Source organism: Anolis sagrei, chromosome 11 (assembly GCF_037176765.1).
Source record: "Anolis sagrei isolate rAnoSag1 chromosome 11, rAnoSag1.mat, whole genome shotgun sequence".
Lineage (NCBI taxonomy): Eukaryota > Metazoa > Chordata > Lepidosauria > Squamata > Dactyloidae > Anolis > Anolis sagrei.
Window position 1 is genome coordinate 34,751,450 of NC_090031.1, and position 20,954 is coordinate 34,772,403.

At 46.3% G+C, this 20,954-nt stretch overlaps 1 protein-coding gene across 3 annotated transcripts in view; it reads left to right on the forward strand.

The window, feature by feature from the left end:
- The window catches only part of FLOT2 (flotillin 2), a 58,717-nt gene that overhangs the window by 33,404 nt on the left and 4,359 nt on the right, over positions 1-20,954 (forward strand). For 2 of the 3 annotated variants that reach the window (XM_060756672.2, XM_060756671.2), the window contains exons 5-11: positions 1,842-1,960; positions 2,112-2,225; positions 2,329-2,448; positions 4,860-5,074; positions 7,177-7,360; positions 7,444-7,593; positions 10,974-12,446. In XM_060756672.2, the coding sequence (XP_060612655.2) occupies positions 1,842-1,960; positions 2,112-2,225; positions 2,329-2,448; positions 4,860-5,074; positions 7,177-7,360; positions 7,444-7,593; positions 10,974-11,012 (941 nt within the window). In that variant the 3' untranslated portion in view covers positions 11,013-12,446. Of the gene's footprint in view, positions 1-1,841; positions 1,961-2,111; positions 2,226-2,328; positions 2,449-4,859; positions 5,075-7,176; positions 7,361-7,443; positions 7,594-10,973; positions 12,447-20,954 lie in introns of those variants that run through there. The other variant, XM_067472200.1, reaches the window with a different exon arrangement.

Sequence of the window (20,954 nt, forward strand, 5' to 3'; positions counted from 1 at the left end):
CAAATGTATGTTTACTTAAATTAAATTAAAAAAAAATCCGGGCAACGTCCCCTGGGCAACGTCCTTGCAGATGGCCAATTCTCTCACACCAGAAGTGACTTGCAGTTTCTCAAGTCGCTCCTGACACAATAATAATAATCTATATAAATAAAAATGCAATGTTCATTTGTGGGATTAACAGAACTCAAAAACCACTAGGGGAATTGACACCAAATTTGGACACAAGACAAGTAACGACTCAATGAATGTCCTTCACTCAAAAAATTGATTTTGTCATTTGGGAGTTGTAGTTGCTGGGATTTATAGTTCACCTAAAATCAACGAACATTCTGAACCCCACCAATGATGGAATTGAACCAAACTTGGCACACAGTTCTCCCACGACCAACAGAAAATACTGGAAGGGTTTGGTGGGCATTGACCTTGAGTTTTGGAGTTATAGTTCACCTACATCCAGAGATCACCGTGGACTCAAACAAGAATGGATCTGGACCAAACTCTACAAGAATACTCAATATACCCAAATGTCAACACTGGTGGAGTGTGGGGAAAATAGAATCTTGACATTTGGGAGTTGTAGTTGCTGGGATTTATAGTTCACTTACAATCACAGAGCATTCTGAAACCCACCAATGATGGAACTGAACCAAACTTGGAACACAGTTCTCCCATGACCAACAGAAAATTCTGGAAGAGTGTCCTTTGGTTTTGGAGTTGTAGTTCACCTACATCCAGAGATCACCATGGACTCAAACAAGAATGGATCTGGACCAAACTCTACACGAATACTCAATATGCCCAAATGTCAACACTGGTGGAGTTTGGGGAAAATAGAATCTTGACATTTGGGAGTTGTAGTTGCTGGGATTTATAGTTCCCCTACAATCACAGAGCATTCCGAACCCCACCAACGATAGAATTGGGCCAAACCTCCCACACAGAATCCCCATGTGGGCCACAGCAATGCATGGCAGGGGGCGGCTAGTATAATATAAGAATCTCTTAATAATAATAATAATAATAATAATAATAATACTTTATTTATACCCTGCTACCATCTCCCCAAGGGACTTGGTGCGGCTTACATGAAGCTGAGCCCACAATACATGGTGGTGGCCCCTCGGCTGTGGAACGCCCTTCCCATGGATATTAGACTAGCTCCATCATTAATGGTATTCCGCAAAAAAGTGAAGACCTGGTTGTTTGAGCAGGCGTTTGAATAGTCAGTGCAATGAGTGTAATGAACATAGGAATGGAACAATGGATGACGAATCTGGATCATGTTTTAGTGATGAGACGCTAGTGAATGGCTATTGTTGTTAATTGTATATTATTGTATAAGGTGTTATGATGTTAACTGTTTTTATACCGTGTCATTGTAGTATCGAATTTTTGCTGTTCTGTTGTTAACCGCTCTGAGTCGCCTAAGGGCTGAGAACAGCGGCATGCAAATAAAGTAAATAAATAAATAAATAAGTAATAAATACATCAATAATGCAAACAATAACAACAATAATACAAGCAATAATATAAAACTCATAACAAAAAATAAGCAATAGACATTAACAGTAACAAATCGACGTTTAAAAACCTATGCCTGGGCCAAATGTTTTGTTATCGAGGCATTATGAATTGATAATAATTGTGTATTTTGTTATTGTGTATGATGTGTTTTAACTGTTAGTGTTGTGATAATTTACATTGTGTAAACCGCATTGAGTCGCCTAATAAGGTTGAGAAACGCGGTATAGAAATGAAGCAAATAAATAAATAAATAAATGTAATAATTAAAATTTTAATTAATCTTAGGCGGCCATAATGTCCCTTTCTTTCTCTTCAAGGGACCTTGACGGTGGAGCAGATCTACCAGGACCGGGACCAGTTTGCCAAACTGGTGCGGGAGGTGGCGGCTCCAGACGTGGGGCGGATGGGCATTGAGATCCTCAGCTTCACCATCAAGGTATGGAGAGAGCTCTTGGTTTGCACCCTTCAGAGTGACAGATTATCGAACAATACTCTCATTCCTAAACTCTGGTCCTTCACATATTTTTGGAGAAGGAGAAGAAGGAAGACGAATGTGGGGTGACGCGGCTCCCCTTCCTCCCTTGCAGGACGTCTATGACAAAGTCAGCTACCTGAGTTCGCTGGGGAAGACCCAGACGGCGATCGTCCAGCGGGACGCGGATATCGGGGTGGCCGAGGCGGAGCGGGATGCCGGCATCCGGGTACGTAGGCTGCCTGGCGAGAGGCCCGCGTTGCGCCAAGCAGAGCTGCGTCCTTTCCTCGGAGGCCTTTCCTTCCCTCTTTAATGCCGGTGTTTCTCCGCAGGAGGCCGAGTGCAAGAAGGAAATGCTGGACATCAAGTTCATGGCCGACACCAAAGTGGCCAACTCGAAGCGCGCCTTTGAAATGCAGAAGGCCGCCTTCAGCCAAGAGATCAACGTGAAGGTAAGGTGCTCTTGTTTGGAGCAAGGGCAGAGGAGAGAAATTGTTTGAGGTTTGGCTGCAGGTATTTGATAGGGCTGGACTTGGATATACTTATCATCATTATATAAGCATTTTTTTTAAAAAAAAAACTGTTAAATTGGATTTTATTGGTTTTACTGCGAGCCACTTTGAGTCTCTTTTTAGAGCAAAAACACAGTATATTAATATTTATTTTACTGACACAAAAACACAGTATGTCACAGCAAACACAATATATTTTTAGTGATGAGATGCTAGCGAATGGCTATTGGTATTAATTGTATATTGTTGTTAATTGTATACTTTTCTATAATATGTTATGATGTCAACTGTTTTTTATACTGTGTTGTGGTAGCATGGAATTTCTGCTGTTCTTGTTGTTAACCGCTGTGAGTCGCCTAAGGGCTGAGAACAGCGGTATACAAATAAAGTAAATAATAATAAATAATAAATAATATATATGCTGGATTTTATATCACAAAATTACAAGTCAACCACTTCCCAAGCGTCTAGGACTGTGTGATACAATATAATAATATATAATAATAATAATAATAATAATAATATATTATTATTATTATTATTATTATTATTGTTTTGTATGTATTTTATAGTGGTGTGTACTGATAGATATATTTTGTTGTACGTATTTTATATTAAGGAGAAGTGGGTGACAAAGACGAATTTCTTATTAGATAATAATGATTATTATTAAATAAAATTATTACATAAGTTTATTATTATTAAATGCAATTATTTTAAATACTACCATTATTACATACACCGGTGGCGCAGTGGGTTAAACCCCTGGGCCAGCAGGACTGAAGACCGATAGGGAGAGGTGGATGAGCTCCCTCTATCAGCTCCAGCTCCTCATGCAGGGACATGAGAGAAGCCTCCCACAAGGGTGATAAAAAAATCAATTCATCCGGGCGTCCCCTGTGCAACGTCCTTGCAGACGGCCAATCCTCTCACACCAGAAGCGACTTGCAGTTTTTCAAGTCGCTCCTGACACGACAAAAATTATTTTGTCGAAGGCTTTCATGGCCGGAATCACTGGGTTGTTGTAGGTTTTTCCGGGCTATATGGCCATGTTCTGGAGGCAATTGCCTCCAGAACATGGCCATATAGCCCGGAAAAACCTACAACAACCCAAAAATTATTTTACATACAATTAATATTATTATTAATAATAATATATTTATATATAGTGTGTGTGTTTGTTTGTGTTTGTTTGTGTTTGTGTGTGTGTGTGTGTGTGTGTATGTATGCAAGTGAAGTTTATTTTATATTCACCCTTCTTACCCTGCAGGGGACTCAGGGCGGAGCATAACTTATATACGGCAAACATTCAATGCCAGGACATAATACCATAAATATGTACAAACATTAAAATCACTTATATTCACATTAAAATTTGCTTAAAAAGCATTTTAAGTTGCCAGCCGAAGTGGAGGCCCATCGCACATATATATATATACACACACACACACACACTAGCCGTCCCCTGCCACGCGTTGCTGTGGCCCAGTCTGTGTATATGTCTTATGTGTGTGTATATATATATTTGTGTATATGTGTATATAAGTGGTTTTGTGCATGCGTTGTAATGGGGTTTTTTTGGGGGGGGGGGCTTTTTACATCTCTTCTGCTGTGTTTTTCAGTGTTTTTATGAGTGATGGTCACTCGTTGGCTTGATACATGTATTGTGTCCAACCTTGGTGTCCATTTGTCCAGTGGTTTTTGAGTTATATTAATCCCACAAACGAACATTACATTTTTATTTATATAGGTGTGTGTGTGTGTGTGTATAAATATGTGTGTGTATGTATAATAAAATATATTATATTATATATTAAATAATATTTTTTATTTATTTACTATATTTGTATGCCGCCCCGGCGACTTGAGGCGGTTTACAAGGCAAAATTCAGTGCCACCAAAAATACAATTACAATATACATCAATAAAATCATAACACTGTAATAAAACATAATTCAATAAATACTCATTAATATATTAAATAGTATTAAATTTATAATTAAATCATTATATATTAAATAAATTTATTATATATTAAATAAAATGTATTATATATTAAATTATATATTAAATAAATAATTTTATTAAAACATATATTTAATGATGATGATGATGATGATAGCAGTAGTGGTTGATGTTTTCTGGGCCTGTTAAACTTTATTTTTAGGGAGGAGATCTGGAAACCAGAGTCCCAAAAAAAGGAATATTTCTGTACACAATGTTCTGTGTTTGTTTACAAGGGAGGAGCAAAATGGAGGCATTTCCAGCCGCATAGATGAGGGGGGGGCGTATGTTAAGATAGGAAATAGGGTGAAGATCGTTGTGTGACCCCCGTTGTGTGACCCTGGCAGACGGCAGAGGCCCAGCTGGCCTATGAGCTGCAGGGAGCCAAAGAGCAGCAGAAGATCCGCCAGGAGGAGATCGAGATCGAGGTGGTCCAGCGCCGGAAGCAGATTGACGTGGAGGAGAAGGAGATCATCCGCACCGACAAGGAGCTCATGGCCACCGTCAAGCTGCCCGCCGAAGCCGAGGCCCACCGCATGCAGCAGATCGCGGAAGGAGAAAAGTGAGGGAAAGAGGGCCGGAGTGGGAGGAAGGGGTTCTCACCTAGGGCCATCCAGTCCAACCCCATTCAGGAAGGCACAATCAAAGCCTTCCTGACAGATGGCCATCCAGCCTCTGCTTAAAAACCTCCAGAGGACTCGGAGGCAGCCTCCTCTCCCCCTGACAAACTGTTCTAACCCTCCTCTGACCTTTTCCCATAAAGACCTGGCCATAACAAACCGGTGAGTCCGGAAGGCCCTTTATTGCTGGCATCGGCACAGACTGACCTGGACCAAGCACTGGAACGGAGTCTATTGAGTCTCGTCATTGAAAATACGCCATAGAAAGCCAGCTGCTATGGGAAATGTTTTAAGTGAGGCTGGATGGGAAAACCCTCCTAGCAAACCTGCAAGGAGAGGCGGATTATACAACAATAATAACAATAGCAACAGCAACAATAATAATTATATTACTGTATTTATATTATTATTATTTATATTATTAATATTACTGTATTATTATTTATATTATTATTTATATTTATATTAATAATTATATTACTCTATTTATATTAATAATTATATTATTATTTATATTATTATTTATATTTATATTTATAATTATATTACTGTATTTATATTATTATTTATATTATCATTTATATTTATAATAATTATATTAATAATTATATTACTGTATTTATATTATTATTTATATTTATATTAATAATTATATTACTGTGTTTATATTATTATTATAAAACAGTAATAATAATAACAACAGTGATTATATTACTGTATTTATATTATTATTTATATGGTTTTATTTATATTATATGTTAAATTTTGTATTTGTGTGTGTGTTTATATATACACGCACACATATATATATATACCTACACACACACATACAGGGGCTGTGGTGGCACAGTGGGTTAAACAACCTAGCTGCAGAACTTGTTGACTGGAAGGTCAGCGGTTCAAATCCATGGGATGGGTTGAGCTCCCGTTGTTAGCCCCAGCTTTTGACAAACTAGCAGTTCAAAAACATGCAAATGTGAGTAGATCAATAGGTACCGCTTCAGTGGGAAGGCAACGGCGCTCCATGCAGTCATGCCAGTGGCCCCATGACCTAGGACCGTGATGGTGAACCTATGACATGCGTGTCAGCACTGACACACATGGCTATTTTTGATGACACGCAGCCACATGCAGCTGTATACAGAGAAGTATCTTCATGTTTGAGCATTGTTCATAACTCAGCATGGAATATAATATACATTTTTCTTATTTAAACTATAAATGTTACAAAATTATGTGGGTTTTTTTTTCTCGAAGTTGACACCCCACCCAAGTTATGCTCAGGTTTTTGGCAAATTTTGACACACCAAGCTCAAAAGGTTGCCCATCACTGACCTAGGAGGTGTCTAAGGACAACGCCGGCTCTTCGGCTTGGAAATGGAGATGAACACCAGAGTACCAGAGTCAGACCAGATTAGATTTAATGTCAAATTATATATTACATTGTAATTACATTGTATTACATTACATTGTATTACATTGTGCAATATTTGTATTATTATTAATTAATTTATTATGTATTTACGACATTTCTATGCCGCCCTTCTCACCCTGAAGAGGGCTCAGAGCAGCTTACAAGGTATATATACATACAATATATTATATTATTGGCATAGTACAACATCAGTACTATACACTACCACATTGTACCGCACCCCCATATTGCAACATTATCAGTACTATTACATGTAACACAAAACATACAATCACAACATCATATTACCATTAGTAGTATTGTATTGTGTGTTTGTGTGTGTGTGTGTATATATATGTATATATATATATAATGTGTGTGTGTGTGTATATAGATAGATATAACTACATTTGCATTATTTATATTATTACATTTATATTTTATTCTTCTGTATTATTATGTATATGTGTATATATAGTTGTTGTTGTTCTTTCTGGAGCTCTTTGCATGCTCTTTGAAAGCCTTTCCAGTGCCGTCCTCTTAGGGAGAAGCCCCCAGCCTGCTTGGGAGTGAGAACCCCCATTCTGGGGACCCTAACTCTCACGCCCCACTCTTCCTCTGTCTCCGAAGGGTGAAGCAAGTGCTGATTGCTCGGGCCGAGGGGGAGAAGATCCGCAAGATTGGGGAGGCCGAGGCCCTGGTCATTGAGGCCATTGGGAAAGCGGAGGCCGAGAAGATGAAGCTGAAGGCCGAGGCCTACCAGCAGTACGGGGAGGCGGCCAAGATCGCCATGGTGCTGGATGCCCTGCCCCAGGTGAGGGGTCCGGCCACCGTTCGGGGAGCGAGGGTCCGGCCAACCCTTCCAGCCGAGTGACCATCTTCTCTCTCTTTCCTCAGATTGCGGCCAAGGTCTCTGCCCCTCTCTCCAAAGTGGATGAGATTGTCATCCTGAGCGGGGAGAACCACAAACTGACCTCCGACTTGAACCGGCTCCTGGCGGAGGTGCCTGTCTCGGTGCACGCCCTCACTGGGGTGGACCTCTCCAAGGTGAGCAGGACAGAGGGAAGGAACGTCCAGTCCTAGGCCAGAGACCCTTCTTTAGGGAGAGAACTGGGTGGGGAGGAAGGGAATCCCAGCACAATAGAGCTGGGAGAGACCCCAAAGGCCATCCAGTCCAACCCTCTTCTGCCAGGCAGGAAACACACAGTCAAAGCCTTCCCGACAGACAGACATCTAGCCTCTGGTTCAAAATCCATCTCATCCTAGAATTGAAAGGGACTTCCAGCCCAACCTCCTTCTGCCAGGCAGGAGGACGCCATCATTATGTTTTAATGTGAAACCATGTTGTGTTTTATGATTGAATTGATAATTGTATGTTACTACCGTTAGGTTTCTGTAAGCAAGGCATTACATTTTGCCATAATTATGATGGAAACCGCTTTGAGTCCCCCCACTGTGGGGAGAAAAGTGGTACACAAGTGAATTAAATAAGTAAATAAAGCCATCCCAACAGATGGCCATCTAGCCTCATCGATATTAGGTTCATGGAGAAGGCTATAGAGAAGGCTATACGGCAAACCCAGGGTTGGGGCCCAAATGTGGCCCCTTGGACTTTTTTCTCAGGCCCTTCTCTCTCTCATCATCCCTTCCTTCCTTCCTTCCTCTCTTTCCTTCTTCCCTCCCTTCTTCTTTGCACCCCTTTGTCCTTCCTTTCTTCCCTTTCCTCCCTCCTCCCTCCCTCCCTTCCCTTTTATCTTTCCTCCTCTCTTTCCTCCCTCCCTCCATTCCCTTCCTCCTTTTCTTCCCTCCTTCCTTCTTCCCTTCCCTCCTTCTTCCCTTCCCTCCTTCCCTCCATCCTGTCTTCCCTCTTCCTTCCTTCCTTTTTGTCTTTCCTCCTCTCTTTCCTGGACCCATTACTTGAGGTTGGCTCTGCATCTCGTGGTGCCAAAGTGCCTTCCAAGTCGCCCAGTCTTCTGTGTGCCCAGGGGGGAGTCTCTCATTTTGTATCAGCCATTGGTTGAGGTTCTGGGTTTGAGCCTGCCACTTTTGGACTCTCGCTTGCTGAGGTGTTCCAGCGAGTGTCTCTGTAGAGCTTAGAAAACTATTTCTTGATTTAAGTCGTTGACGTGCTGGCTGATACCCAAACAAGGGATGAGCTGGAGATGTCTCTGCCTTGGTCCTTTCACTATTGGCTGCTCCTTCCCGGCGGATGTCAGGTGGTGCAATACCGGCTAAGCAGTGTCATTTCTCCAGTGGTGTAGGGCGCAGACACCCCGTGATAATGTGGCATGTCTCATTCAGAGCCACATCCACTGTTTTAGTGTGCTGAGATGTGTTCCACACTGGGCATGCGTACTCAGCAGCAGAGTAGCACAGCGCAAGGGCAGATGTCTTCCCTGTGTCTGGTTGTGATCCCCAGGTTGTGCCAGTCAGCTTTCGTATGATATTGTTTCTAGCACCCACTTTTTGCTTGATGTTCAGGCAGTGCTTCTTGTAGGTCAGGGCACGGTCCAGAGTGACTCCCAGGTATTTGGGTGTGCTGCAATGCTCCAGAGGGATTCCTTCCCAGGTAATAATCCTCAGAGCTCGGGATGCTTGTCTGTTCTTGAGATGAAAGGCACATGTCTGTGTTTTAGATGGATTAGGGATTAGCTGGTTTTCCCTGTAATAGGCAGTAAGAGCGCCTAGAGCTTCGGAGAGCTTCTGTTCAACCCTTTCAAAGCTCCCTGCTTGAGTGGTGATGGCACGATCATCAGCATAGATGAAGCTCTCTGTCCCTTCTGGCAGTGGCTGGTCATCTGTGTAGATGTTGAACATGGATGGGGCAAGCACGCTCCCCTGAGGCAGGCCGTTCCTCTGTTTCCGCCATCTGCTTTTCTGGCCCTGGAACTCAGCAAAAAAGCTCCTGTTCTGTAGCTGATTTCCTTGAGTGGTGATGGCACGATCATCAGCATAGATGAAGCTCTCTGTCCCTTCTGGCAGTGGCTGGTCATGTGTGTAGATGTTGAACATGGATGGAGCAAGCACGCTCCCCTGAGGCAGGCCGTTCTTCTGTTTCCGCCATCTGCTTCTCTGGCCCTGGAACTCAATAAAGAAGCTCCTGTTTTGTAGCTGATTTCCTTGAGTGGTGATGGCACGATCATCAGCATAGATGAAGCTCTCTGTCCCTTCTGGCAGTGGCTGGTCATGTGTGTAGATGTTGAACGTGGATGGAGCAAGCACGCTCCTCTGAGGCAGGCCGTTCTTCTGTTTCCGCCATCTGCTTCTCTGGCCCTGGAACTCAGCAAAAGAGCTCCTGTTCTGTAGCTGATTTCCTTGAGTGGTGATGGCACGATCATCAGCATAGATGAAACTCTCTGTCCCTTCTGGCTGTGGCTGGTCATTTGTGTAGATGTTGAACATGGATGGAGCAAGCATGCTCCCCTGAGGCAGGCCGTTCTTCTGTTTCCGCCATCTGCTTCTCCTGCCCTGGAACTCAACAAAAAAGCTCCTGTTCTGTAGCTGATTTCCTTGAGTGGTGATGGCACGATCATCAGCATAGATGAATCTCTCTGTCCCTTCTGGCAGTGGCTGGTCATTTGTGTAGATGTTGAACATGGATGGAGCAAGCACGCTCCCCTGAGGCAGGCCGTTCTTCTGTTTCCGCCATCTGCTTCTCTGGCCCTGAAACTCAACAAAAAAGCTCCTGTTCTGTAGCTGATTTCCTTGAGTGGTGATGGCACGATCATCAGCATAGATGAAACTCTCTGTCCCTTCTGGCAGTGGCTGGTCATTTGTGTAGATGTTGAACATGGATGGAGCAAGCACGCTCCCCTGAGGCAGGCCGTTCTTCTGTTCCCGCCCTCTGCTTCTCTGGCCCTGAAACTCAACAAAAAAGCTCCTGTTCTGTAGCTGATTTCCTTGAGTGGTGATGGCACGATCATCAGCATAGATGAAACTCTCTGTCCCTTCTGGCAGTGGCTGGTCATTTGTGTAGATGTTGAACATGGATGGAGCAAGCACGCTCCCCTGAGGCAGGCCGTTCTTCTGTTCCCGCCCTCTGCTTCTCTGGCCCTGAAACTCAACAAAAAAGCTCCTGTTCTGTAGCTGATTTCCTTGAGTGGTGATGGCACGATCATCAGCATAGATGAAGCTCTCTGTCCCTTCTGGCAGTAGCTGGTCATTTGTGTAGATGTTGAACATGGATGGAGCAAGCACGCTCCCCTGAGGCAGGCCGTCCTTCTGTTTCCGCCATCTGCTTCTCTGGCCCTAGAACTCAACAAAAAAGCTCCTGTTTTGTAGCAGGTTTCCTATGAGGCGGGTGAGGTGGTCGTCCTTTGTGATATTATACCGATGCCTTCACTGTGCCTGGTTGTGATCCCCAGGTTGTGCCAGTCTGCTTTGTTACGATCTTGTTTCTCCAGAGGTGCCTTTGTGTCTCCTTGCAGATCCCGCTCATCCAGAAGGCCACCGGCGGCCAAGCCTGAGAGAGAGGAGACCGGTCAGTGAAGACCAGCACCCCTTTCCCTCCCTTTTGGCCGACACCGGGATCAAGACCATCGGGCCGGGGTGGGGTGGTCGGGCCTACATTCGGGTGCCTTATATCCCTCCGAGGATCAGAACGTCCTTAACATTTCCGAGGGGGGTTCCTCCTCTTTCCGGGGGGTGGTCCACTCCCGCTCTGTCGCCGCCGCTGCGCTCGCCAAGCCCCTTCTCTGTATCTCTCGTCCGCGCGCTCGCAAACAAAGTCTGTGCCTTGAATGACCTCTGTTATATACACACACAAAATAGTTCCCTATTTTTTGGGGGGGGGGGCTCTTCTTGTGCTTCTTTTGGGGGGGGGGAGTTAGTTTTTTATTATTTTATTTTTTTGCCACGGTGCATTTTGAGCCATATCCGCCGTTCGGACCGTGAAAAACCGCCCGTGGGACTCTATTTTTTGGGGTTCCTCTCTCTCCGCTTGCTCGGATACAAATCCCATTGCCGACTCCATTTTGGGGGGGGGGTGTCTCTATAGAAACGTCCAGGACTCGGGGTGCCCCTGCCTGTTGCGTGCCAAGGATAACGCTTTCCTCTTCCTTTACGACGCCGCATGTCCTTCTATTTTACTCTTTTTCCTCCCCGAAATACGTCCTTTTTCTGTCCTTGAGAAGCGTGCAATCGTTGCCCTACGTTGCGTTGAATCCATGACTTGGGGGGGTGTGGGTGTGGGGGTGCCGACCCCTCGTTTTTTCATCATTTTGTGGCTGAGAGAGAATCATAACAACACAATATTTGCATTTTGTTTTCCAAATACTGCATGCTGGTTTCCCTTCTCCCTCCATGTGGATGTTTTTGGGGAGTTCGTCGCCCCTTGATTGCATAATTTGCTTTGAAACCAATTTGGGGGGCTGTCCAAAGAGAGTCATAACCACACATTATTTGCATTATGTTTTCCAAATGCTGCATGCCGGGGTCCCTTCTCCCTCTGTGTGGACACTTTTTGGGAGTTCGTCACCCCTCGACTGCCTAATTTGCTCTGAAACCGTTTTGGGGGGCTGTCCAAAGGAATCGGTGCCAATCCCCCCCTTTTTTAAAAAACCCCAAACCCAAAGGACGAAGGGTGCCCTTGCAACCCTTTTTGGAAGCCTCTCAGGTTGTTTAGGGGCAGGGACGGATCCTCACGACAGAATGGGGAGCCCCCCACCCCGAATATTGAACTGGGACCCCCCCCCCCCGAACCCCCAATTTCACCCTGCCCTCTTTTCTACGCACTCTCCCCGCTGCTCCCCTTTGCCCCCCTCCCTCCGATGCCAAGACGTATCTGCATGGCCGGCGCATGGGGGTCCCCGGGAGACCCCTCCCTGTTTACCCCAGTGTGACATCATTATTATTATTATCATCATCCTCATCATGTACAATAAAACGTGTTGTGATCTTGCCGAACGTCTCCTATCTTTGGGGGGTGGTCTTGCCGAGCGTCCCCTATCTTTGGGGGGCAATCTTGCCAAGCGTCCCCTATCTTTGGGGGGCAATCTTGCCGAGTGTCCCCTATCTTTGGGGGGCAATCTTGCCAAGCGTCTCCTATCTTTGGGGTGTGATCTTGCTGAACTTCTTCTATCTTTGGGGGGGGGGTGTGATCTTGCTGAGCATCCCCCATCTTTGGGGGTGTGTGAATGAATGGCTCATTGGGTTCCTAGCCCCCCAAAAGAGGTAAACGTTGACCCTGCTCCATGAGATTGGCTCATTTTGCAGGATCCAGGCCTGGTGTTTACTCCAGAAGCGTCTCTACGCCTGGACGCCGGAGATAAGGGGGGTGGGGGCGGCCTCCTTTTTCGGTTCCTTATCTCTCTGGAGAGCCGCACCCCCTTCTCTCCCTTTTGGGTGTCACCGGGATCAAGATCGTAGGGTTGGGTCATCACGCCTATGTTATATCCCTCCGAGGGACTTCATACACACTCAGCCCATGCCAATTCCCCTATTGAACTCCAGAGCCCACCAAATACTATATATCCCAAGCTAGGGTCAGGGTTGGGTGGTCACGCCTACGTTATATCCCTCTGAGGGACTTCATAACACTCGGCCCATGCCAATTCCCCCATTGGACTCCAGAGCCCGCCGAATACTAGATATCCCAAGCTAGGGTCAGGGTTGGGTGGTCACGCCTACGTTATATCCCTCTGAGGGACTTCATAACACTCGGCCCATGCCAGTTCCCCCATTGGACTCCAGAGCCTACCAAATACTATATATCCCAAGCTGTCCCTGGGAAGCCAAGGTGACCAAACCTTAGCTTGGGCTCCTTCATTGTGTTTATATCCTGAAACTATACATCCCAAGATCTCCCTGGGAAGCCAAGGTGATCAAACCGTACCTTGGGTTCCTTCACTGCATCTTATCTTGAAACTATATATCCCAAGCTCTCCCTGGGAAGCCAAGGTGACCAAACCTTAGCTTGGGCTCCTTCAATAATAATAATAATAATAATAATAATAATAATACTTTGTTTATACCCCGCCACCATCTCCCCAAGGGACTCTGAGCAAGCTTACATGAGGCCAAGCCCAACAACACACCAGTAAAAACAACAAGCCATAAGCAAATAAACAACACAATTAATATAACTTACATACAGACAATAACACACAAAGATTGTGTTTTATCCTGAAACTATATATCCCAAACTCTCCCTGGGAAGCAAAGGTGACCAAACCTTAGCTTGGGCTCCTTTATTGCATCTTATACTGAAACTATACATCCTAAGTTCTCCCTGAGAAACCAAGGTGATCAAACCAAGACTTGGGCTCTTTCATTGTGTCTTATCCTGAAACTATATATCCCAAGCTCTCCCTGGGAAGCCAAGGTGACCGAACCGAGACTTGGGCTCCTTCATTGAGTCTCATTCTGAAACTATATATCCCAAGTTCTCCCTAGGAAACCAAGGTGACTGAACCGAGACTTGGGCTCCTTCATTGAGTCTCATTCTGAAACTATATATCCCAAGTTCTCCCTAGGAAACCAAGGTGACTGAACCGAGACTTGGGCTCCTTCATTGAGTCTCATTCTGAAACTATATATCCCAAGTTCTCCCTAGGAAACCAAGGTGACTGAACCGAGACTTGGGCTCCTTCATTGAGTCTCATCCTGAAACTATATATCCCAAGCTCTCCCTGGGAAGCCAAGGTGATCAAACCGTAGCTTGGGCTCCTTCACTGCTTCTTACCTGGAAACTATATATCCCAAGCTGTCCCCGGGAAGCCAAGGTGACCGAACTGAGACTTGGGCTTCTTCATTGAGTCTCATCCTGAAACTATATATCCCAAGCTCTCCCTGGGAAGCAGTGACCAAACCTTAGCTTGGGCTCCTTTATTGCATCTTATACTGAAACTATACATCCCAAGTTCTCCCTGAGAAACCAAGGTGATCAAACCAAGGCTTGGGCTCCTTCATTGTGTCTTATCCTGAAACTATATATCCCAAGCTCTCCCTGGGAAGCCAAGGTAACTGAACCGAGGCTTGGCCTCCTTCACTGCCTCTTGTACTGAAGCTATATATCCCAGGCTCTCCCTAGGAAGCCAAGGTGATTGGAACCAAGTCTTCGGCTCCTTCATTGTGTCTTATGCTGAAACTATATATCCCAAGCTCTCCCTGGGAAGCCAAGGTAACTGAACCGAGGCTTGGCCTCCTTCACTGCCTCTTGTACTGAAGCTATCTATCCCAAGCTCTCCCTAGGAAGCCAAGGTGATTGGAACCAAGTCTTCGGCTCCTTCATTGTGTCTTATGCTGAAACTATATATCCCAAGCTCTCCCTGGGAAGCCAAGGTAACTGAACCGAGGCTTGGCCTCCTTCACTGCCTCTTGTACTGAAGCTATCTATCCCAAGCTCTCCCTAGGAAGCCAAGGTGATTGGAACCAAGTCTTCGGCTCCTTCATTGTGTCTTATGCTGAAACTATATATCCCAAGCTCTCCCTGGGAAGCCAAGGTAACTGAACCGAGGCTTGGCCTCCTTCACTGCCTCTTGTACTGAAGCTATCTATCCCAAGCTCTCCCTAGGAAGCCAAGGTGATTGGAACCAAGTCTTCGGCTCCTTCATTGTGTCTTATGCTGAAACTATATATCCCAAGCTCTCCCTGGGAAGCCAAGGTAACTGAACCGAGGCTTGGCCTCCTTCACTGCCTCTTGTACTGAAGCTATATATCCCAGGCTCTCCCTAGGAAGCCAAGGTGATTGGAACCAAGTCTTCGGCTCCTTCATTGTGTCTTATGCTGAAACTATATATCCCAAGCTCTCCCTGGGAAGCCAAGGTAACTGAACCGAGGCTTGGCCTCCTTCACTGCCTCTTGTACTGAAGCTATATATCCCAGGCTCTCCCTAGGAAGCCAAGGTGATTGGAACCAAGTCTTCGGCTCCTTCATTGTGTCTTATGCTGAAACTATATATCCCAAGCTCTCCCTGGGAAGCCAAGGTAACTGAACCGAGGCTTGGCCTCCTTCACTGCCTCTTGTACTGAAGCTATCTATCCCAAGCTCTCCCTAGGAAGCCAAGGTGATTGGAACCAAGTCTTCGGCTCCTTCATTGTGTCTTATGCTGAAACTATATATCCCAAGCTCTCCCTGGGAAGCCAAGGTAACTGAACCGAGGCTTGGCCTCCTTCACTGCCTCTTGTACTGAAGCTATCTATCCCAAGCTCTCCCTAGGAAGCCAAGGTGATTGGAACCAAGTCTTCGGCTCCTTCATTGTGTCTTATGCTGAAACTATATATCCCAAGCTCTCCCTGGGAAGCCAAGGTAACTGAACCGAGGCTTGGCCTCCTTCACTGCCTCTTGTACTGAAGCTATCTATCCCAAGCTCTCCCTAGGAAGCCAAGGTGATTGGAACCAAGTCTTCGGCTCCTTCATTGTGTCTTATGCTGAAACTATATATCCCAAGCTCTCCCTGGGAAGCCAAGGTAACTGAACCGAGGCTTGGCCTCCTTCACTGCCTCTTGTACTGAAGCTATATATCCCAGGCTCTCCCTAGGAAGCCAAGGTGATTGGAACCAAGTCTTCGGCTCCTTCATTGTGTCTTATGCTGAAACTATATATCCCAAGCTCTCCCTGGGAAGCCAAGGTAACTGAACCGAGGCTTGGCCTCCTTCACTGCCTCTTGTACTGAAGCTATATATCCCAGGCTCTCCCTAGGAAGCCAAGGTGATTGGAACCAAGTCTTCGGCTCCTTCATTGTGTCTTATGCTGAAACTATATATCCCAAGCTCTCCCTGGGAAGCCAAGGTAACTGAACCGAGGCTTGGCCTCCTTCACTGCCTCTTGTACTGAAGCTATCTATCCCAAGCTCTCCCTAGGAAGCCAAGGTGATTGGAACCAAGTCTTCGGCTCCTTCATTGTGTCTTATGCTGAAACTATATATCCCAAGCTCTCCCTGGGAAGCCAAGGTAACTGAACCGAGGCTTGGCCTCCTTCACTGCCTCTTGTACTGAAGCTATCTATCCCAAGCTCTCCCTAGGAAGCCAAGGTGATTGGAACCAAGTCTTCGGCTCCTTCATTGTGTCTTATGCTGAAACTATATATCCCAAGCTCTCCCTGGGAAGCCAAGGTAACTGAACCGAGGCTTGGCCTCCTTCACTGCCTCTTGTACTGAAGCTATATATCCCAGGCTCTCCCTAGGAAGCCAAGGTGATTGGAACCAAGTCTTCGGCTCCTTCATTGTGTCTTATGCTGAAACTATATATCCCAAGCTCTCCCTGGGAAGCCAAGGTAACTGAACCGAGGCTTGGCCTCCTTCACTGCCTCTTGTACTGAAGCTATATATCCCAGGCTCTCCCTAGGAAGCCAAGGTGATTGGAACCAAGTCTTCGGCTCCTTCATTGTGTCTTATGCTGAAACTATATATCCCAAGCTCTCCCTGGGAAGCCAAGGTAACTGAACCGAGGCTTGGCCTCCTTCACTGCCTCTTGTACTGAAGCTATCTATCCCAGGCTCTCCCTAGGAAGCCAAGGTGATTGGAACCAAGTCTTCGGCTCCTTCATTGTGTCTTATGCTGAAACTATATATCCCAAGCTCTCCCTGGGAAGCCAAGGTAACTGAACCGAGGCTTGGCCTCCTTCACTGCCTCTTGTACTGAAGCTATCTATCCCAAGCTCTCCCTAGGAAGCCAAGGTGATTGGAACCAAGTCTTCGGCTCCTTCATTGTGTCTTATGCTGAAACTATATATCCCAAGCTCTCCCTGGGAAGCCAAGGTAACTGAACCGAGGCTTGGCCTCCTTCACTGCCTCTTGTACTGAAGCTATCTATCCCAAGCTCTCCCTAGGAAGCCAAGGTGATTGGAACCAAGTCTTCGGCTCCTTCATTGTGTCTTATGCTGAAACTATATATCCCAAGCTCTCCCTGGGAAGCCAAGGTAACTGAACCGAGGCTTGGCCTCCTTCACTGCCTCTTGTACTGAAGCTATCTATCCCAAGCTCTCCCTAGGAAGCCAAGGTGATTGGAACCAAGTCTTCGGCTCCTTCATTGTGTCTTATGCTGAAACTATATATCCCAAGCTCTCCCTGGGAAGCCAAGGTAACTGAACCGAGGCTTGGCCTCCTTCACTGCCTCTTGTACTGAAGCTATATATCCCAGGCTCTCCCTAGGAAGCCAAGGTGATTGGAACCAAGTCTTCGGCTCCTTCATTGTGTCTTATGCTGAAACTATATATCCCAAGCTCTCCCTGGGAAGCCAAGGTAACTGAACCGAGGCTTGGCCTCCTTCACTGCCTCTTGTACTGAAGCTATATATCCCAGGCTCTCCCTAGGAAGCCAAGGTGATTGGAACCAAGTCTTCGGCTCCTTCATTGTGTCTTATGCTGAAACTATATATCCCAAGCTCTCCCTGGGAAGCCAAGGTAACTGAACCGAGGCTTGGCCTCCTTCACTGCCTCTTGTACTGAAGCTATATATCCCAGGCTCTCCCTAGGAAGCCAAGGTGATTGGAACCAAGTCTTCGGCTCCTTCATTGTGTCTTATGCTGAAACTATATATCCCAAGCTCTCCCTGGGAAGCCAAGGTAACTGAACCGAGGCTTGGCCTCCTTCACTGCCTCTTGTACTGAAGCTATCTATCCCAAGCTCTCCCTAGGAAGCCAAGGTGATTGGAACCAAGTCTTCGGCTCCTTCATTGTGTCTTATGCTGAAACTATATATCCCAAGCTCTCCCTGGGAAGCCAAGGTAACTGAACCGAGGCTTGGCCTCCTTCACTGCCTCTTGTACTGAAGCTATCTATCCCAAGCTCTCCCTAGGAAGCCAAGGTGATTGGAACCAAGTCTTCGGCTCCTTCATTGTGTCTTATGCTGAAACTATATATCCCAAGCTCTCCCTGGGAAGCCAAGGTAACTGAACCGAGGCTTGGCCTCCTTCACTGCCTCTTGTACTGAAGCTATATATCCCAGGCTCTCCCTAGGAAGCCAAGGTGATTGGAACCAAGTCTTCGGCTCCTTCATTGTGTCTTATGCTGAAACTATATATCCCAAGCTCTCCCTGGGAAGCCAAGGTAACTGAACCGAGGCTTGGCCTCCTTCACTGCCTCTTGTACTGAAGCTATCTATCCCAAGCTCTCCCTAGGAAGCCAAGGTGATTGGAACCAAGTCTTCGGCTCCTTCATTGTGTCTTATGCTGAAACTATATATCCCAAGCTCTCCCTGGGAAGCCAAGGTAACTGAACCGAGGCTTGGCCTCCTTCACTGCCTCTTGTACTGAAGCTATCTATCCCAAGCTCTCCCTAGGAAGCCAAGGTGATTGGAACCAAGTCTTCGGCTCCTTCATTGTGTCTTATGCTGAAACTATATATCCCAAGCTCTCCCTGGGAAGCCAAGGTAACTGAACCGAGGCTTGGCCTCCTTCACTGCCTCTTGTACTGAAGCTATCTATCCCAAGCTCTCCCTAGGAAGCCAAGGTGATTGGAACCAAGTCTTCGGCTCCTTCATTGTGTCTTATGCTGAAACTATATATCCCAAGCTCTCCCTGGGAAGCCAAGGTAACTGAACCGAGGCTTGGCCTCCTTCACTGCCTCTTGTACTGAAGCTATATATCCCAGGCTCTCCCTAGGAAGCCAAGGTGATTGGAACCAAGTCTTCGGCTCCTTCATTGTGTCTTATGCTGAAACTATATATCCCAAGCTCTCCCTGGGAAGCCAAGGTAACTGAACCGAGGCTTGGCCTCCTTCACTGCCTCTTGTACTGAAGCTATATATCCCAGGCTCTCCCTAGGAAGCCAAGGTGATTGGAACCAAGTCTTCGGCTCCTTCATTGTGTCTTATGCTGAAACTATATATCCCAAGCTCTCCCTGGGAAGCCAAGGTAACTGAACCGAGGCTTGGCCTCCTTCACTGCCTCTTGTACTGAAGCTATATATCCCAGGCTCTCCCTAGGAAGCCAAGGTGATTGGAACCAAGTCTTCGGCTCCTTCATTGTGTCTTATGCTGAAACTATATATCCCAAGCTCTCCCTGGGAAGCCAAGGTAACTGAACCGAGGCTTGGCCTCCTTCACTGCCTCTTGTACTGAAGCTATCTATCCCAAGCTCTCCCTAGGAAGCCAAGGTGATTGGAACCAAGTCTTCGGCTCCTTCATTGTGTCTTATGCTGAAACTATATATCCCAAGCTCTCCCTGGGAAGCCAAGGTAACTGAACCGAGGCTTGGCCTCCTTCACTGCCTCTTGTACTGAAGCTATATATCCCAGGCTCTCCCTAGGAAGCCAAGGTGATTGGAACCAAGTCTTCGGCTCCTTCATTGTGTCTTATGCTGAAACTATATATCCCAAGCTCTCCCTGGGAAGCCAAGGTAACTGAACCGAGGCTTGGCCTCCTTCACTGCCTCTTGTACTGAAGCTATCTATCCCAAGCTCTCCCTAGGAAGCCAAGGTGATTGGAACCAAGTCTTCGGCTCCTTCATTGTGTCTTATGCTGAAACTATATATCCCAAGCTCTCCCTGGGAAGCCAAGGTAACTGAACCGAGGCTTGGCCTCCTTCACTGCCTCTTGTACTGAAGCTATCTATCCCAAGCTCTCCCTAGGAAGCCAAGGTGATTGGAACCAAGTCTTCGGCTCCTTCATTGTGTCTTATGCTGAAACTATATATCCCAAGCTCTCCCTGGGAAGCCAAGGTAACTGAACCGAGGCTTGGCCTCCTTCACTGCCTCTTGTACTGAAGCTATATATCCCAGGCTCTCCCTAGGAAGCCAAGGTGATTGGAACCAAGTCTTCGGCTCCTTCATTGTGTCTTATGCTGAAACTATATATCCCAAGCTCTCCCTGGGAAGCCAAGGTAACTGAACCGAGGCTTGGCCTCCTTCACTGCCTCTTGTACTGAAGCTATATATCCCAGGCTCTCCCTAGGAAGCCAAGGTGATTGGAACCAAGTCTTCGGCTCCTTCATTGTGTCTTATGCTGAAACTATATATCCCAAGCTCTCCCTGGGAAGCCAAGGTAACTGAACCGAGGCTTGGCCTCCTTCACTGCCTCTTGTACTGAAGCTATATATCCCAGGCTCTCCCTAGGAAGCCAAGGTGATTGGAACCAAGTCTTCGGCTCCTTCATTGTGTCTTATGCTGAAACTATATATCCCAAGCTCTCCCTGGGAAGCCAAGGTAACTGAACCGAGGCTTGGCCTCCTTCACTGCCTCTTGTACTGAAGCTATCTATCCCAAGCTCTCCCTAGGAAGCCAAGGTGATTGGAACCAAGTCTTCGGCTCCTTCATTGTGTCTTATGCTGAAACTATATATCCCAAGCTCTCCCTGGGAAGCCAAGGTAACTGAACCGAGGCTTGGCCTCCTTCACTGCCTCTTGTACTGAAGCTATCTATCCCAAGCTCTCCCTAGGAAGCCAAGGTGATTGGAACCAAGTCTTCGGCTCCTTCATTGTGTCTTATGCTGAAACTATATATCCCAAGCTCTCCCTGGGAAGCCAAGGTAACTGAAC